The sequence below is a fragment of the Trichosurus vulpecula genome, chromosome 3, assembly GCF_011100635.1.
Source record: "Trichosurus vulpecula isolate mTriVul1 chromosome 3, mTriVul1.pri, whole genome shotgun sequence".
Classification (NCBI taxonomy): Eukaryota; Metazoa; Chordata; class Mammalia; order Diprotodontia; family Phalangeridae; genus Trichosurus; species Trichosurus vulpecula.
Window position 1 is genome coordinate 386,974,921 of NC_050575.1, and position 18,420 is coordinate 386,993,340.

At 38.0% G+C, this 18,420-nt stretch overlaps 1 protein-coding gene across 2 annotated transcripts in view; it reads right to left on the reverse strand.

The window, feature by feature from the left end:
• ZCCHC14 (zinc finger CCHC-type containing 14) overlaps positions 1-18,420 on the reverse strand; it is a 119,401-nt gene that overhangs the window by 76,485 nt on the left and 24,496 nt on the right. For both annotated transcript variants that reach the window (XM_036749562.1, XM_036749563.1), the window contains exon 2: positions 4,181-4,304. In XM_036749562.1, coding sequence (XP_036605457.1) covers positions 4,181-4,304 — 124 coding nt within the window. The remainder of the gene's footprint in view (positions 1-4,180; positions 4,305-18,420) is intronic.

Below are 18,420 nucleotides of genomic sequence, written 5' to 3' on the forward strand. Positions count from 1 at the left end.
TGCCTACTCTCCTATCTATACAAAATCTTTATTAAAGTCATCTACACATAAATTGAGGGCATTAACAAGAAACAAGCAGGTGCTTTCAAGTGATATTCCACAATAAACTATGACTTTTAACATCTCACAATTGAAAGATGTAGAAAATATAAGATCCAATCATGTTTAGCATCTGTTGATTAAGGAAAAACATTTGATTAGGGACAACAAAAGCTGCCTTTTACAACAGCTTATCTCCCACCCTTCCCATACATCAAGTTCATCTGGAATTTCTTGGAAGGCCTAGTAACAAAAACAATCTTTTGCAATGACATCTTGGTAATGAACATTGGTTGAAGTATAAAAAAAAAGATATCTGCTATTATGATGGAGAAGGATCCGATGCAAAGTCCAGGCTACAGAATGATATCCTGGGGGTGATGAGGTCCTTCAAATACTCCTGCTTGACGCTGTGCTAACTGCATCAAGCCCTAAAACACAGCAGAGATTCCTAGGTGAGTCAGCAACCATTGAAAGGAGTTTTGTCTGTCCAAAGGAAGGATCAAAATAGATGAAGAACGCCTACTGCCCAAATTTCAAAATATATTTTGTATAGATGCACCCTACAGGAGCTTGTCTAACAGTATGTACATCTGGGATAAACAGTATATAGACAAGACAACGGGTTGAGTCCAGCCTTGAAACAAAAAGAGTAAGAAGGGACTTTGCTGCTTTTAGGAAACTGTAAAGCTGTTTTACCGACTGCAAGTTTCCCATGAAAACAAATGTCCATCTTTTTGATACTAACGTTCTACCAATACTGCTATGTGAAAATGAAATATAATATTAATGCCTACTGCTTTTACAGAACTAAAGAGAAATATCACACAAAGGGCAATAGACAGGTACATGACAGGTGTGAGCAGGCTTTAACATATAAACAATGAGGAACTTTGGAGAACCTAAATTTTGTTTATTAGCCAAAGAAGTGGTTTGAGGTAGAAAAAAATAAATGAGCCACCATTACACTAAGATGGAGAAGGTACAACTTTTCATATTAAACTCATAAACTAAGTGCCGGTTTCCTTGTGCAGGGGATAATGTTGGTAACTCCTGAGATCATGAAGTTTAAAGCCTCAGCCTCATTCAAGGTTTCCATTTGTTTCCCAAAAGGAAAGTGAATTTTACTGACATCAAAGTGACATAAGTGTTGGAGAAAAGATACAAAATCCAGTGCTCTTCCCACATCTTGAACACTTTACTTTTACACAAAGTAAATTTCCTAATCAAAACATACCCACATTCAAATATAAGAACAAAAACATATAACAAAATAAAAAATAAATTTTGGTAGGTTCATCTCCATCATCTCTGGAACTCTCCCTCAGTGTGTTTAGTCATTTGGTACTATGTGATCTACTTTCTTTTTTTTTTCCTATGTGATCTATTTTAAGAGAGTTCAATAACCAACTATTTTGGAGGAGAAAATAGCTAATCTAGAGAGAGATCAAACCTGAAGATCAATTCACTGCTCATTTCCCACCAGGCTTCGTCCCCTGGATTTCATCATGCTTTCCAGGACTTCATCATCCTGCAAGACCATATTAACCTTGAAACTCTTATCTTGTAAGTACTCTCTGCCTCTAGAACCCCACCCTCTCTCCCTCTCACTGGAGAAAGCTCTTTCCAAATCCTCTACTTAAGGAGAGCGCCCAGGGTGGCCACTTCTTCATTTCCTACCAGGCTGCACTCCTCTGGATTTCATCATGTCTCTGAACTGTCTCCTCACCCCCTTCAGCTTCTTTTTATGTGTTTTTCTTCCTCCATTAGATTGTGAGCTCCTTGAAGACAAGGATTGTCTTCTGCTTTTCTTTGCATCTCTAGTGCTTATCACAGTTCCAAGTATGTAGTAGGTGCTTAATAAATGTTTATTGACTGATTAAAAACTGAAAAACAAATATCATATGTAAATTAGGGGAGCCATAATTCGATTAAGCTCTCCACTTGGCTCCCATCATTTATGTAATGATTCTTTTGAGCACAATAATGGACTAAACTCTACTAAAATAAGGGACACATACAAGTCAAGATGTTGACTAAGAAAATCTAGATGGTGGCGTTCCAAAAGAATATGTCCTGATAAAGAAGCAACAACCAAGGTTTGGAAGGATATCTGTAGTTAAGACATGGGTTCTAGTGGCAGGATACAATAGAGAAACGAAAACAAAACAAAAAAGGAAAATCCTAAATGCCCACTCAGGTCAGATTAGTTTTTCCTTAGAAGTTATTGAAACTGTCTTTAAGATTTAATTGGCTCATGGGACTAAGGTTCAGACTGTTAATGTGCATGAATACAAAAACTGCACATGTTCCCAGCAGAGACATGATGTTTGATCATCAGACTGCCATGAGCAGCAGAGAGACGGGGACTACATCAGCTGAATTAATGCCATCTCCTCAATGAATATCCATATTCAATATCCTTACTCTGCTACTATTAAGTAAATTTCCTTTTAACTAGTAAATGTCCCATAAATATCATATTGTTCTAATTTTGACCTTAACTACCAGACCAAATCTTTTCCTATAACTTCCAGTAGATACCCAGAATGAGACAACTACCCCAACACAGTATTGAGAAGTGAAAAGAATGGGAATGATTTCTGAAGTGAGATGAGTCACTCAAACTGGGATATGGATAAGGACCATGTATCAGATGATAATGTGGGGTTACATGTTTAGGAAGAAGTATGGTGGAGATCTAGAGGCAGCTAGATGGCTCAGCAAACAGAGCACTGGGCCTGAAGTCAGGAGGACCTGAGTTCAAATTTAGCCTCTGACACTAGTTGTGTGACCCTGGGGAAGTCATTTAAGGTTTGCCTTAGTCTACCGGAGAAGGAAATGGCAAACCTATTCAGTATCATTACTAAGAAAACCCCATAGACAGTATGCTCCATGGGGTCATGAAGAGTAAGACACGATAGAACAGCATCATAGTGGAGATCACCAAGCAAACAGGTTTCTTAGGGTGAGTGATTCATTGTCCTCTAAAGCTGTACTGAGTAAGAAAGGAGGTGTTTTTAACAATAATAATATCAGCTAGCAATCATATAGTGCTATAAGACTTAAAAAGCACTTTACAAATATTATTCACTCCATGATGTAGGTCCTATTATTATCCTCATTTTACAGATAAAAAAACGAGGCAGCCAAAAATGAAATGATTTACCTTGGGTCACATAGCTAGGAAATGCTTGAGGCAAAGTCTGAATTCAGGCCTTCATGACTACAGGTCCAGCAGTGTATCTACTGAGTCACCCAGATGTCTAGCTTCTAGAGTTAGGTTTACTTCTGGCTAAACAAATGGGAGGACTAGGTTCCCTATGGGTATCTGAGAGGGTGGGACTCTACCAAATTCTTCCCCTTTAAGAGATGTTAATGAATTAGGAAATCCCCTAGAGAGCATCCCCATAGTTTTTACTGTACCCTTAACAATGTCAGATAATTTGTTATTCTTTATACCTGGAACTTAAAAACTATCCCTGTGGAGCACTAGCTCTGGAGTCAGGAAGACCTGAGTTCAAATCTAGCCTCAGACACGTGACACATATACTAGCTGTGTGACCTTGGGCAAGTCACTTAACCCCGACTGCCCTGCCCCTCCCCCCCAAAAACACTATCCCTGTACAACAAAGGTCCCTCACTATGGTAATTCTGTATATTCTCCAAAGCCATTCAATACATGAGTTCTGCTTTGATTTCCACTATTTTTTTTTAAAAGCCAATTACATCCTGATCATCAGCCAGCCCACTATACAGAATATAGAGTTAAAAGAGGTACCAAAGTACTAGTTTTGGAAACATGAAATTATTTGATGAAAAACTATTCCATCTCTTTTTTGAAATCAAGTAAACTTTCACCTACGGGCAGCCAGGTGGCACAGTGAATGAGAATGCAGCACCTAGAGTTAGGAAGACTGATCTTGGTGAGCTCAAATCTGGCCTCAGACACTAGCTATGTGATCCTGGGCAAGTCATTTAACCCTTTTGTCTCAGTTTCCTCATCTGTAAAACAAGCTGGAGAGGAAATGGCAAGTCATTGTAGTATCTTTGCCAAAAAAACCCAAATGGCATCATGAAGAACAAAAAACTTTGAACTTCTAAGTCTGTAATACTCATACAAACCCAATTTTGGACTCACCTTTAGAGTGTTTTCCTGAAGGCCTCTTGGGTAAAGACTCCTCAATGGAATGTGCTGATGTATGTAGTGCATTTTCCAAACTGTTACCAACACTATTTATAGGGGTCTCTGCTCTTGGGGTAACCTAAGGGAACAAAAGTATATAATAACTGCATTTTCAATTTTTCCATTAAAAAAGTTAATTTAATTTTTCTTCTTGCATGACCGTACCCACAGAATACAACTAGTTAATAGTAACAAATATATATTGTTTCGCAGTTTTTAGTAAATGATTTTTTAACTTGAAACAGTAGCCTAATGAGTAAGAATTATTATTTTTAAAAACTTTATTTCTATGTTACAGATTTAGGGTTCCTCCAGTTTTATGTTTAACAATCAACATTATTATTATTATGTGTTACAAACTGTATTAGGTACTAACAATGCAAAGATAAAAATCCAACTCTCCTTCTCAAGGAACTTACATTCTCTAAAAAGAAACAATTCATACACATACAAGCAAATAAGCAGCAGCATGGTGGCAGGTTCCCCATCTGTGGAGTGAAATGAGCAATGGATTTGGAGTCAGAGGACCTGGGTTTAAAATTCTGATTCTGCCAGGTTATCTATGAGAATTTGGGCAAGTCACAACATCTCTGGCCTCAGTTTCTTCATCTACCCAATGAAGGTGCTGGACTAGACGATATAGTGCCTCTTTTGGCTCTACAATCCTATGACTCACTCCATAAAGAGCTGCTTTTGTGAATGATGGCTGACCTCACCTGGCAAAGTAGTGTTTGCTTTTGGAGGCAAAACTGCTGGTGAAAGAGATAGGACTGAACTACCCACATTTCTACTACATCAGAAATCTGTGAACTTCTAAAAACATTTTCATAACTGTATTTCAATATAATTGGTTTCTTTTTTAAAATTTTATGTGGCTTATTTTATGCATCTAAAATATTATTCTGAAATGGGGTCCACAGGCTTCCCCAGACAGCCAAAGGGGTAAATAAGAGCCCCTATGCTAGCAAACACAAATAACTTATGGGATGTCAAGAAGAACTTTCAAATGCCACAGACAATAGGTAAATAACTTGGGTCAGGATGAGGCAAGCCAGAAGCAATAAGGAAGTTAGAAATTTGCATTCTCCTTCCCCCTCCCCTCAAAAAACCCCAATGTTTTAATCCATGTGAGGGTCTGACTGACTTTCATGGGAATCATCCATCATTTCATCTAAATTATATTAAGCATAGACAAAATTAATCATAATCATATGTGAAGACAGGAAAAGGAATAAAAAGTTTATCCTCTGCCTTTCACCACTCAAAACTGACATATTCCACCTCAGATAATCTCTATTTCAAAATGCAGTGTCTTTAACTCACTTTCTCCTTTCCATCCTCTAATCCCATTAAATTTAGCAAATTATCAATTCTATTTTGTAGGCAAAGCTGAAAAACTCTAGAGACAATTTCTCTACCACATATAATAAAAGTAGAAGTTATGCTACTGATACAGCTACATCAAGGAAACGGTCACAGAATTTTGAAGGGAAGTTAGGGAGAAAGTATTTTAAGCTCTTGAATGCATTCAAGTCTTCAAATTACTACAAAAGGGGCTTTCTGTCTACTACCTGTTTTTGCTCCCGATTAAATGTGCTTTTCTTTGTGTACTAGCATTCAAGATATAAAAAGTAATGTCTCAACTATTTTACTTTTCTGTTGTTTGATTCTTGGAACTGTGGTAGTTTCCTAGCATTTTTTTCCATTGGTTTCAGCTAAAATACAGATCAGCCTGAGAGCCTATTCACTGCTCTAGTCTTCCTACAAGAAAAATGTGTCCCAAAATAATCAATTTACAAACTTTAAAAATACAACGAATTTTGAGCAAAGTCAGAAATACACATGCCTACCAAATCATCCCTATCTCCCAATCTTGTTCTTACTTTAAATGTCCAGAATTACACCTGGACATTCAGTTAAGAGTTTTGGAAGAAAGGAAAAAATGGTAATACAGATCCAAGGAAACGATGTTAATAAAGGTATATACAGATTTAAATTACCTGAATTGATTTTTAACCTTTTTTAGAATAGTACCCTAGGGAAGAATTTATGATCAAACAAGAGATAGAGAACGTTACGAAATGCAAAATGGATAATTTTGATTATGTCAAATTGAAAAGTTTTTGTATAAACAAAGCCAATGCAACTAAGATTAGGAAGGAAGCAGAAAATTGGGAAAGAATTTTTACAACCAGTGTCTCTGACAAAGGCCTCATCTCTAAAATATACAGGGAACTAAATCAACTTTATAGGAATACAAATCATTCCCCAATTGAGAAACGGTCAGAGGATATGAACAGGCAGATTCCAGAGGAAGAAATTAAAGATATCTATACTCATGAAAAGATGCTCTAAATCACTATTGATTAGAGAAATGCAAATCAAAACAACTCTAAGGTACCACATCTCTCCTGTCCAACATGACAAAAGAGGAAAATCATAAATACTAGAGAGGATGTGGGAAAATTGGAACACTGTTACGCTGCTGGTGGAGTTGTAAACTGATCCACCCATTCTGGACAGCAATTTGGAACCATGCCCAAAGGGATATAAAGATGTGGATACCCTTTGACCTAGCAATACCACTTCTAGAGCTGTACCCCAAAGAGATCATAGAAGTGGGAAATGGATCTGTATATACAAAAATATTTATAGCAGCTCTTTTTGTGGTGGCAAAGAACTGGAAATCAAGAGGATGCCCATCAATTGGGGAATGGCTAAATAAGTTGTGGTATACGAATGTAATGGAATACTATTGTGCTATAAGAAATGAGGAGCAGATGGACTTCATAATAACCTGGAAAGACCTATGTGATCTGATGCTGAGTGAAGGGAGCAGAACCAGGAGAACATTATACATGATTACAGACACACGATATCTCTGATGACTAACTTTGATAGGCTTGGCTCTTCTCAGCAAGGCAAAGTTCAAAGACAGCTCCAAAAGACTCATGATGGAAAAAGCTATGCACATCCAGAGAAAGAATTACGGAGTCGGAATGCAGATTGAGGCAAACGATTTGGTCATTTTTAAATTCTTTTTGGGCTTTGTTTCTTCCTTCTCATGATTCATTCCATTGGTTATAATTCTTCTTTACAACTTAACTATTGTGTAAAAAAGTTTAATGAAAAGGTATATGTAGAACCTGTATCACATTACATGCCATCTTGGGGGAGGAAGAGAGGGAGAAAATTTTGAACTTAAAAACTTGTGGAACTGAGTGTTGTAAACCAAAAAAAAATTTAAAAAAGGAAAAAGAAATTGAACAAAACACAATACACACATACAAATGAATTAAGGAGAAAAAAAGAATAGTAACCTAAGCACAGGACTTCCTCCCTACCTCTCATTTTAGGTAACAGAATCCTAGCATCCATAGACATCATAGCATTATGGAAGGAATCTTAGAGCCATCTAGTCTAAACCCTTCCTCTCACAGATGATGAACTCTTTCTGAGAAAGAATCACGGAATCACAGATAGAGAGCTGGCAGAGACCTTTAGAGGCCACCTATTCCAAGGCCCTTATTTTAGAGGTGAGGAAAGGAGAACTAGGGAAGTTAGTGACTTGCCCAACATCCCACAGATATTAAGCATTGGATCTGGTTATGATATGTTAAGTCCCCTGACTTCTTTCCAGTGTACCATGCTACTTCAATGTCCTCCAGGAAGGATGAGCAAAGCTCAGAACCAGATTGCTGGGCTCCAAATCCAGTGCTCTGTCTACTGTCCACTATCCATTATCAACATGTGAAATTTATTTTGAAAAGTGCTTAAATGTAAAAACGTTATTATCATGTTACTTTCTGTAGTACGTATGCTGTTCTTTGAGCATGAAAACTCTGCCAACCTATTCACAGGATCTTTGCTGCCTGCAAGCAGTTCTAACAGAATTGTGCTGAACTGTCTATCCTACCCCCACGGTTTGCTAACAATGCCTGACAGTTTGCTGGGGTATGTGCAATTGGTGGCTATTTCTCTAGGTAAAGAACCTTGACTCTGGCTTACTAGCAGCATGTTCTAACCAAATTAGTTAACCATAAAATGAAATTATAAAACAATCGAGATGTAGTTCTTGTTTAGCTGACCTACAAAATTAAAAGTATTACAACTTTTACTCACTTAGAATGGTACTTATACTGCTTAACTTTTGAGGAAAGTGTTTTGCAAACATTAAAGTGATTATACAAATATGAGTTCTTAAAAATTGCTCAAATTACTTTGTACTAAAACAAAGTATCAGACTGATGCCTCCACATCAGGCATGACTACTTTAGGGGAATAATAGATCTTTAGCACATAAGCAATATCCCAAGATTCTGTCTTCTATCAGCCTATACTTTATCCATTACAAGATTCACACCCTCAACTACCACCTCGATGCAGGAGAATCTAAAACCCTCTGTTTCTAGCTTTACCAAAGCTCTAGTTCCCATTATTTTCAACTGCCTGTGAGATATCTCCACCTGAATGTCTAACCACATAAAAAAAATCAGTCTTATCTTCTCTCTTCCTAACATTCCTTTTTCTGATAATGGTACTTCTTAGTCACCTAGGCTCCAAACCTTGGTACCTTTGACTCCTCCCTATCCATGGACCTCTAAAATCCTATCAAGTGGCCTTGCCAACTCTTCCTTCACAATGTATCTTTTATCCCTTTACCCCATTCTCAATAACACCATTCTAGGCCTGGACCTTATTACATCACACCAAGACAGCCTTCTGAGTTTTCAGCCTCTCTTCCTTTGGTATTCCCCTCCCCCCACATATCTTACATAATAGTGAAAATCGGATTTTATCTTTCATTCAACAAATATTCAAGTCATCCATTCCCTGCTCAAAAATCTTCAGTGGCTCCCTATTACCTATATTACAAAAGTCTTAACTCTTTATCAACTGATAAATTAACAAGTATTTATGAAGTACCCATTGGCACCAGGGATACAAAGATTCAAGTAAAACAATTTTTGCCCAAAAGAGCTTGCAATCTGGCTATGGGAGACAACATATACTTATCTAGGTGTGTACAAAAATAGATATAAAATAATTTGGAGGTGGAGGAGCAGTATCCTCTGGGGAGGGAGAGAGGCAGAGAGAATGTGAAAAGCTTTTACTTAGAAGGTAGCCAATGAGAAAAGTCTTGAAAAAACCAGGGATTCAGTGAGACATAAGGAAGAAGGACATTTCAGTAATAGGAGACAGCCAGTGCAAAAGCCCTGAAACACGAAGGGGAATATGTGTACTGGAGAAGAATGCCAATTTGGCTTAGTAGGCAGATAACATATAAAAAGGGTAGAAGGCCAAGTTGTGGAGTTAGTACTGTGGAAGGAAGCCTCATTAGGCTGTCACTCAGTAACCTCTCACGATGAGGTTGTAAGTCTACTTTCTGGCCTTACTTCCCACCATTTTATCTACCTAAACCCTCATTCTAGTTAAAATGGCCTTGCACTGCCCACTGTAAATGTCCCCTTGACCTCCTATCACAATCAAACCTACTGGCTTTTACAACCCTGTCCAAACCCCACCTCTCCCATCAAGTTTTTCCTGATCAATTGACTGCTGGAAATATCTTTTTTTCCCTCTAAATTCCTCAGATAAGGCACCACACACGGCATTTTTATCCAATTATTTGTTCATGTTTTTTCAACTAGATTCTCAACACAATACATTTATATATGAGGCCTTAAAATGATAAAATAGATATAACATGTAACCAGAACTGGTTATACCCCGCCCCCCCCCATTTCTACTCAAAGCTTAAAGTTCCTATTACTACAGTCTTCTCTCCTCTTCCTCTGTATCCCCCTCTTCCAACTCCCTTAAGATAGTTTACCACATGATCAGATTTAGAGCAGGAAACAATTTTACAGATCAAGTCCACTGTCTTACAGTGTGCCTAATCCAGCAACAGCTCTTTCCATTTCTTCATTCTCCAATGGAGGTTTGTTAGATCCCACAAGAGGAAGAGAACCACACCCTAATCAGACCTATTTCAGAATAAATGAGAGTCCCAGTTTTACGATGGCAAACCCCATGAAGTCACCACTGCACCACTCATTGATTCCCCCACCCTGAGACTGAAAAGTGGAGCCCCTTCCAAACTCCTCGGAGAAAACAAGTCCAATAGTACATGTCTGCATCTTACCACTGTACCTAAGGCCGGAGTCAGGTTTCAACAGGTTATGTTATTTCCCTCAACAATTATGTCAGCTCCCAGCAAGTTTCTCCTAGTCCTGTCCTCCTTCCCTCAAATCCTTACACTCCCTCCACAGCTATGGATCTTGAAATTTTAAATAAAAACATGTGGGGGTAATCCTATTGCCATGTATGAAAAGGACTTGGAGAATATTTAGTACATTTCCTGTCATTTTATAAACTGAGGCCTAGAGAACTTAAGTCACTTACTTGTCCAAGGTCACACAGGTAGTACAAGTGACAAGATGGGAAGCTGAACCCAGGTATTTTGACTCCAAATCCAGCCCTTTCTTACTACACAGGGACAACTTTTTTTTTGAAAGAGTAATCATTTTCTTCAATATATCATTCCAAACTACCGCTTCTTAATCCCCCATATGTTCAATTTCCCCAACAAGGCTTATCATCTTTACTTTGATATCTTGTTTACACATAAAGCGATCTTCATTTGAACTTCCCAGAAACTTTTTTTTAATTTTGGGTTAAAGCTAATTTATCCCATGTGACTTAAGCAGTTAAACTCAAAAGCATTCTGACTCATGCTCACGCTGAAGCACAAGTCATTTTAGTTTAATGTCCTCAAGAGCAGAGATCTGATAACTTCCAAATGGTGCCCTTCAGCTAGGAAGATGATATTATGGTTAAGTATCTTGCACAAATTCTAATACATAAATATTTTCTACACAAGTCTTCATCATTGCAAGGCCTAACTTTTTTCTTAAGAACTATAAAACATTTTCCTCTTCCCATTTCTAATCTACTACAAACTACCAGAGTTTTAAATTTGACATTCAACTGATAAACAGAAATGAAGTCTGCCTCAAACAGTATGCTTCTATGTAATGAAATTTTACTTCAAAAAGCTGGGATGGAAATCTAAATTCAACTTTTTTGCAACTTATAAATCTATTCTACATAAATAAAAATTAGTATGACACAGAATACATGCTGTCAATTTATATTCAATTAGTAACAGATCATCCAGTGAGTTTCAAGGAGGGAAATTTCAGTGCTAGATAAAGAAGTTATAACCATTAGAACTGTCCAGAAATGGACTGAATTGCCTTGAAAATGATCACCTCGCTTCTATGTGAAGATCTATCAGCAATGTTGGAGACAGAATAAACATAAGTAGGAATGTGACCTAGGTAATCTCTAAGGAACACTTTAACTCTGGGCTTCTAAAATTATAATTTTAAGAGTACTCAAAAACTCTAATATAGAAAAGTGATTCTCAACCTCTTTGGAGGTGACACCCTTTCCTATTTAATTTCATACACACATGTATGCACGTACACATACACATGAGTACACTCACACACACAATTATCCCACTAAGTGCACATGACATTTAAAAAATTAGTGAGTTTCAATAAACTTTTGTTATATTAATTTCACACAGAAGTAAACCTGAAGCACACTGAAGATATAAATTGACTCTAGATGAATTCATGTTAAATAGCTCTCAAAGCTATTTAAAAGATCCTCAAATGAATACTGACTGATCAGCCTATAAAACTTTCTGGCTTCTCTACCTGGACGTAAATGCATCTGAATCACAGAACTGATAGAAATTTTGGTATCTTAAAAATCTATTTCACTGTGATCCAATAACATAAATGATAAGACCAAGATAATTATAATGAAATGTCACCTTGCAAGGTCTTTTAACAAGGAGATGGTGACAGACTAACTAACACTTCAGAACCATCAGCTCTCAATCTCCAGGAGATTCAACCCCTTCGCCCAAAATGTACTGACATACGTATCTACACAGAATACCTACAGGCCAGAGAGGAGGCCAAGCCAGCATTTTAAATGTTCAAGGATAACAGAGAATGAGATTAGGAAGGGGCTGGCATATACCTGACTGTGCTTCAAAAGAATTTCAAAAAATTTAGAGCTGTAAGAGTTTCAATTCAATCAGCATGTACTACCTACTGTGCTACCAGGCATTATGGATAGTTACAAAGACAAAAATGAAAATGATACCTGCCTTCAAGGATCTTCCGCTAGTGTGTGTTTGGGTGGGGGTTGAGGGGGCAGAGGAGGAAAGACATGATGTACACAGTACATACAAAATACAAAGTAATGTAGGGGAGGGAGAGATCAGGAAAAGTCCCCCACAGAAGGTGGCACTTGAGTCTTGAATGAAGCAAGGATTTCTAATAAGGAGGGATTCAGAGGAAAAACAGGCAAGAGATAGAATACCTTGTATAGGGAAAAAGAAATAGGCCAGTTTGGTTAAAATGGAGACTATATTAGCGGAGTTGATATGAAATAAGTCCGAAATGATAGGGTTGTAGCCAAATTGCAAAATATTTTAAATGTCAAACAAAAGAATTTGTATTTTTTTTTACCTTAGGGGCCCCACTGAAACTTTTTGAGCAATGGAGTGTAATACTCAAACTTTTATTTTAGGAATGTCAATTTGAAGAGAATAGATTGGAAAAGGGAGAAATAAGAGGCAGGAAGTCCAATCATAAAACTACTTAAGCAATTTAGGTAACAAGTGGTAAACTGAGGGGTCACTGTGTGAGGAGCAATTAGGAAACAGAAGGAAGAGATGTGGAGGTTGAATCACCTAGAATTGGCAGCAGATTGGACACAGTATGATGAAGGAAAGGGAAAAATCAATGATAACTTTGAGGTTGTAAACTCGAGTAACCAGAAGGAAAGTGGTATCCTCCACAAAAATAAGGAAGTTAAGACAAGGGGGGATTTAGAGGAAAAAACAGAGTGCCGTGTGGACACGTCCAGCAGGCAGGTGATAACATAGGGGTTAGTTAGAGTTCAGGAAAGAGATATGGGCTAGCTATACTCATCAAAAATAACTGGCATGAAAATAACTGAACCCATGGGAGCTGATGAGGAGGGGGGCCCTAGAACAGGGCCCAAGGACATGGATGATGATCCAGCAAAGAAGACTTCAAAGAAGCAACTATACAAGCAGAAGGAAAGTCAGGAGAGTACAAAAACTCAAGGAGAGAGTATCCAGAAGGAGGGGATGGTCAACAGGGTCAAACACTCTAGAGAGATCAAGAAGGATGAAGACCAAGATAACTGAATTTAACAATTAAAAAATTGTTGAACCTTGAAGAGTAGTTTTAGTCTAATGGTAGAATCGGAAACCAATCTGCAAAGGGCTATGAGGTGAGGAAGTAGAGGCAGTAAGTGTAGACAGATTTTTCTAGGAATCTAGCTGAGAAAACTCTTTGGCCATGTTAACGCACAAATAAAGAAAATTCACGCTATATTCTGTTTACACACATGTACGTACATGTTGTCTCCTCCACTGTATTTGTATCCCCAGAGCTCAGCACAGTACCTAGTACACAGTAAGCATTTAATAAATGCTTGCTGACTAGATTATGTGCAACCTCCTCTGTTTCTGTAATGACTGAGGGAAAATGGCGTTAAAGGGGGAAAAAGATGAAGAGGGATCACACAGGGAAAACAATGGATAACCATGCTGAACAGCCAATGTATCCTACTGGTATTCTCAAGACGAGTTAAATGGATGGTCTGAGGTGAACTCATGAGAGGGCACAGACATGGGATATTCAGAATGGGCAGGAACAGAAGGGTCTTAGCCACACTAAAGGCAACACTTCATCAATTAGAACAGCTCCATTAGAGTATTTGAGTTTTGGTTATAAAAGGGAGGAAAGACAGGATGACAGCTTAAGAGGATAGCAATTATCAAATAAAGGTGGTTTTTCCAGTTGTTGTTGTTGTTTTTTTTTTTTTTTAACAAAGATGAGAGATCCAGTATGTTTGTAGGCAGCAGGGAAAGAGTCAGGGGCCAAAATCCTGAAGGAGATGGGATCAAGGGTACAAGTAGAGGCAAGGGGAAAGGTCTCTTCTTGAAAAAATGGGGAGAAGAGGAAGGTCATAATGGACGAGGTAAGTCCCTTTGATGAGAGGATGGAGGGACTGGGTGGTATAGGTGTTTTGAGGAAGGAAGATGCTCTGGAGAATGTGATAGTAAAAGAATTACCATGCAGTAGGGAGGGGCCCAGGTGAGGTAACAAATGTGTAATGAACTTGCTAGACCGATATCATTCATCAGCATTTGAATTGGAGTGGAGAGGGTCCTTGCTAAGGGCTAATTAAGGGTTGGGGACTAGAAAAGGAGGTAATGCTATAGAGTAAAAGTGCAAGGGATTCAAGAGTTAAAGATAGTATCAATAGTTAAATAGTTAAGACAGTCAGTATTTCAAATGGAAGCAAATGAGAATAGTGTAGGACTGGGAAAGCAGGGAAGGGTGGAGTAACTGGAGAATTCAGCGAGGGTACAAAATGGAAGTGGTGATAAAAATAAAGATGAAAGTTAGGCTAAGGCCAGACAGAAGAATTTCAGAGCTCCTGATTGGAGTTGGAACACTTGTAAATGGTAAGATCAAGGTTATGACCACACTTGTCTGCAACTGAGCTGGAATGCCAGTGTGAAGCTGAAGATGCTGATGAACTCCAGGGAAGCTAGGGTCTTTGAAGAGACATTAACGTATATTTTGAAGTCTTCAAGTATAAGGGCAGGGTTAGGGGTGGCGGTGGATTGGAAGACTGTGAGCCAGTCTTCATACTAAAATGCATGAGAAAGGAGGGAAAGTGAGTAATCTTGGAGCTGGCAGAAAACTGCCACCAAGATTCTAGATAGTATGGTGTATCTGGATGGAGTGAATCTCAAAGGAGAAAGGTTACTGAGTGATGGCAGCAGAAGGATCTGAAAATAGCAATGAGGAATAAGATGAGGTTGATTTCTCCTCTTGTTTCACTGCAAGCATAGAATGGGGCTGGAAATTTTAAGAGAAGGTACATTTAATGCTGGAGAGGGTGGCATGATTCAGAGTCTTATCTCATAAGGAAAAAGCCAGGTCTCTGTGCTTGTAGGAAGAGGGAAGGATTATGAGAGGTAGAAGTCAAAAACAAAGAGCAATTTGTCAAGAACCAAACACTGGAAAGGGAGAGCATAGGGGAATAGAGATAAGGAAATATACTGTAGCAGGGACAAGTTTCCAGTCAGGCCACCTACGAATCACATCTCTAATTTGGAGGGGATGTAAGAGCACCTATTTTGGATGTTGTCACACCTTCATGGTAGTTGTGCCCCAGACCCCTCAGATCCTATGTCAAATGAAGATTTCATTTTCTCCTCCTTGAAGACCTCTAGAGCAAGAGTTCTTAACCTTTTTGTGTGTCGTCAATCTTTTTGTCAGGCTGGTAGAGCTTATAGACCAGTTATGAGAACAATGTTCAAAAACAATAGAAAGAAATGCTAAACTTCAGTGAGAAGTTAGTCAAAGTAAAGATGTCGTTTTTTCCCCACCTAAATTCATGGACCTCAGGTTAAAAATTCATGCTCTTGAAGGGTCCTGAAGCTAATGCAGAAAGGAAAGAAAACTGGTATTAGGAGGTTATGGAAAGCTGAAGGGTAGATGACTTACACGTTCTTTCTTGTCCTGCCCCATGCTCAGCCCCAGCACTTTTAGTTTTCCAACATAAAACAAATCAGTTATTGATGCAAAAAAAATGGGAAATGACACAAAATAATTTCCCCCTAAGGAAACCATGAAATATTCTATGCATGAACTAACAAGTACTAAACACCTAATAACTTGAGCATCGGACTTGGAATTCTAGGAGCCCGGCTTCAGGAAATTACTCTGTCACATTTATTATCTGTGTGGCCTTGGGCTAGTCATTTCCTCTCCACAGCCTTCAGTTTCTTACTCTAAGAAATGAGGATATTTGACTAGATGTTATCAAAGGTTCCTTTCCTGCACTGAAAAACCTGTGATTCTAGTCAGATATCTTTTATTAGGATTTAGGTATTTATTCATATCCATCTACTCCAAAAGAGTAAAGTCTTTTACAGAATGAAAGAGAATAAAACTGATATGCTGGATATTACAGCATTTATTAAAGGCTTTAAAATTTGCAAAGTGCTTTACAGACTTTGTTTCATTTGATCCTAACAACAATCCTGTGAGGTAGGTGCTATCATTCTCTGCATCTTACAGAGGAGGAAACTGAGGCTGCCCAGGGTCACACATCTAGTAAGTATCTGAGGCAGGAATCAAATTTGGGTCCTCCAGATTCCAAGTCCAGCATACAATCCACTACACCGCCTAGAATATAAATTAAAACCGGTGACTGGATACAGTTCTTTACTCAGATGATGAAAAAGGCTGCAACAAAGCAGAGACTCATGAACTCAACTTTTTTTTCCCCATACATGTCTGATAATGGTGATAATGGTGGTGATGATGATGATGATGACAAGCAGCACTTTTAAGATTTGTAAAGCATTTTGCAATATTATCTCATTTGATCCTCACGACAACCCTGGAAAGGTATTATTATCTCTACTTCAGTGAGGAGGAAACTGAGGCACTGCGAGGTTAAGTGACTTGCCCAGGGTCACACAGTTATTACTGGTCTGAGGCTGAATTTGAACTCAGATCTTCCTGATTCTAGGTCCAGATTTCTATCCACTGCACCACTTAAGATGCCTCTGAGATAACAAGGGAATAAGTGGTCAAAGGATAAGGACAAATAGTTCATAAAAGACAACTGTAAACTACAAACAACCATACGAAAAACTGCTCAGTTCACTAAGTGAAAGTCAAAATAACTCAAACTCAACAAATGTGCCAAAAAATTACAAAAGACAAGGCAAAGTCAATGCTGAACAAACTGTAGGAAGATGAGTACTCTGGTGAATTCTTGATTCTTGGAAAGGTGATGAATAAAGAGAAGAATGGGAAGAATATATAAGAGATAAAAAGTGAGCAAAAGTGAGGTAAGCCAAATCAAGAAAATAATATGCAAAATGACTACAATGTAAATGGAAAGTATAAAAAATTTAAAATGGAATGCTTTAAAATTATAATAACCAAGCTTGGTTCCCAAAGAAGAGTTATGAGAAAGGACTGAAACCCCTCCCCCCACCCTTTACTGCAGATGGGGCGGAGTATTGAATATATGGTTGTGGAAAACTGAATTTTTGTCAAACTTTCACAATATGTTCCTTAGTTTTGCTGAACTTTCTCCTCTTTTTTTTTTTTAGGAGGGAAGACAGGGCAATTGGGGTTAAGTGACTTGCCCCCAAGGTCACACAGCTAGTAAGTGTGTCAAGTGTCTAAAGGCCACATTTGAACTCACGTCTTCCAGACTCCAGGGCCAGTGCTCTACTCACTGCGCCACCTAGTTGTCCCTTTCCCCTCCTTTTTATTCTTTATTATAAGAAATGGTTAGGGGCGGGGGAAGGGAAGTAGGGGCAAGATATATTGGAAACATAGTGATGTAAAAACAAAAAATTTTTAAAGAAATTAGAGATATTAGACTGTAAAAGTGCTAACAGAGAAGAAGAGTAGAGAAAGCTATCAAGAATCACCATTTCAAAACCATCATAAAGAGAATATAGAAATGTTCATTTCAGATATCATTAGCACCTTGATTTGAATAATCTTTTCTTGTTTATAAGTTGTTGAAGCCCCAAAGCAAGCTGTATTTAATTTACAACCTAACCTCAAACCACAGTTTGAAAATTACACTTAAAAGCACTTTTACATTCTGTTAATTGCTTACTTGTTTTAAAAGTTTTATAGCCAGCCAAGACTTAGTGCCAAAGGAAATCAAAACCTTCAACAGTTACTTTGCTTCACGCCTTTTAATAATAGTATACCATTTGTTGTATGGATAAAAGACTTTGGGGGAGGGGAAGAATTGGTAATAAATCAAGCAAAAAAAAAAAAAACCCCAACCCTTGTTAACAGTCTAATTTACTGTGCAAATACATAAATTAACATTCACGTTTCTTCAGTATCCCTTATCCTGACAATACTATATATTTTCTGTGGTTTCAGAGATTTAACCAAGAAGCTTACTGCAGCAATACATCTCTCCCTAACATCGGCATCAGGAATCAAAAATGCAAAATGACAATGCTCTACTTAAAGGTTCATTCTTTTGGTAATAGCACCCTGTAGGATCTC